Consider the following 1,764-nt stretch of genomic DNA (forward strand, 5'->3'; position numbering starts at 1 on the left):
TGTTTCTTTAAGTGGTGAAATATGAAATATATGTTTTTGACAATACAAATTATTTACAAACAAGCTCTAAAATATGATAGGTGAAAGATTATGGAGACACCTAGTTTTCATTGGTAAGGTTACATAAAGAAAGGTCACAAATTCACTTTTACTTTGTTGTTAATCATTTATATAGTTGAACTCTTGTACAAAGAGAAGAATGTACATAACATGTTATAAATACATAATCAACAATGTTAACTAATAAGACCTTGTAGCAGCGTAGTCAGCAAAACTCAAGAGAGGAGCTGCCAAAGTGTGGGCAAAAAAGGAGAGAAAATCCTTTGCTTTAACAATGAGCTCATCCACGATAGACCTACACCTTTCCATCCCATGAACTTTAAGGTAAGTAACCCTATCAGAACCTTGAGATGCCCCATTCATATGGAGCATGTCCCCCACAATTTTTGTACATAAGCCCCACAGACCTCCCATAGCCCCTAAGCCTCTCGACATCACCATGCGACCCACCTCCAACATTACCCCCAATAACCATCGAAATCTCTGCCATTAATACCGCCTTGTGAAAATGAATATACTCAAGAAGTGTCGGATCGATGGCGACACTGCTTCTAGCCGCCACTGACCCCATATTCTGCCCTACCACCAGGCCTGTGGACCATGCCCCTTGCCAACTCAGCAAGCGCCCTCACGTGGGCTCCACGGAGCCCACCTTAGACTCATTAAGTGCTGAAATACCAAGCCAAACAAAGCATCCCCAGCTGTCCATGCAGGGGAGCTCGTCATGTGCCAGCATGGAAGCGTGCAGCATCGCCACCGCCGTCGCCGCCGGCAGGGACTGCTTCCTGGTGCCGTTGATGACGTGGCAGGCGGCGGTGCAGAGCAGCGGGCATCGCATCTTTGGCGGCGCCGACAGAAGCGAGTAACGCATGGCTTCATGGATCTTTTCTGGGTATCCCACTGGTAACATGCCGTCCACCGCCATGTTTACAGAAGCGCTCACTCAGGCCCAGTAGGTCCTGAGTTCGAAGTTGGTGCTCTCCTCCACCGCCGTTCACAAAGATCGCAGCTTGGAAGGTGGGTACAATGCTCCTCTGTGCATGCATTTTTTAGTAATGTGGTGCAGAGATCTGGCTAGAGTTCTTCCTATGCCTGCCATTTCTTAAACTGTTTGTTTATTTTCTTTTGGGTTGGATGTTGGAATTTGACTGCTTGTTTGAGAGTTTGTATAGGATTTGGTTTTCTGATTGATGGGCTGGTTTGTGTTCGCCTGTGGACGCTGGTTTCCTGTTTGCGGACACAGTTGTTTTTGTTAATGGCGGATCTGATTCTACTTTTTCCCATTGGGGGAGTCCAACGTGGTTTTGACCACAGTTTGGGGGAGTCTGTGGGGGGGGAACCCACAAATTTGTATGCTTTTTTTATTGACCATGACGGGCATAAACAATGTATGGAAAATAGATTTCAAGCATATGCCCTAGTACATTTTTTTTTAATAATAATATAAGAGTTGTCTTCCTGTTTTCTTTGGGTATTAGAGTTTTGTATTTCAATTATTTTGTCAACATTAATGAAGAATAGTTAGAGCGAGTTTTCAAAAGTCAGGTAGTATTTGGTAAGATAATTATTGGGTTCAATTTTGTTTAGATAGTTTTTAGATTTAATTTGTAGGTAGTATTTGGTAAGATAATTATTGGGTTCAATTTTGTTTAGATAGTTTTTAGATTTAATTTTGTAGGTAGTATTTGGTAAGATAGTTTTTGG

General features: G+C 42.7%; 1 protein-coding gene across 1 annotated transcript; it reads right to left on the bottom strand.

Annotated features, from left to right (window-relative positions):
• Positions 1-240: 240 nt before the first annotated feature.
• On the bottom strand, positions 241-985 carry LOC131076276 (heterodimeric geranylgeranyl pyrophosphate synthase large subunit 2-like). The gene is made up of 2 exons (XM_058013387.1): positions 713-985; positions 241-543 (listed from the first exon to the last, which is right to left on the bottom strand). The coding sequence occupies exons 1-2, from the start codon at positions 983-985 to the stop codon at positions 241-243; spliced, it is 576 nt and encodes a 191-aa protein (XP_057869370.1).
• Between the last annotated feature and the right edge of the window lie 779 nt (positions 986-1,764).

This window comes from Cryptomeria japonica, chromosome 5 (assembly GCF_030272615.1).
Source record: "Cryptomeria japonica chromosome 5, Sugi_1.0, whole genome shotgun sequence".
In the NCBI taxonomy this organism is placed as follows: Eukaryota; Viridiplantae; Streptophyta; class Pinopsida; order Cupressales; family Cupressaceae; genus Cryptomeria; species Cryptomeria japonica.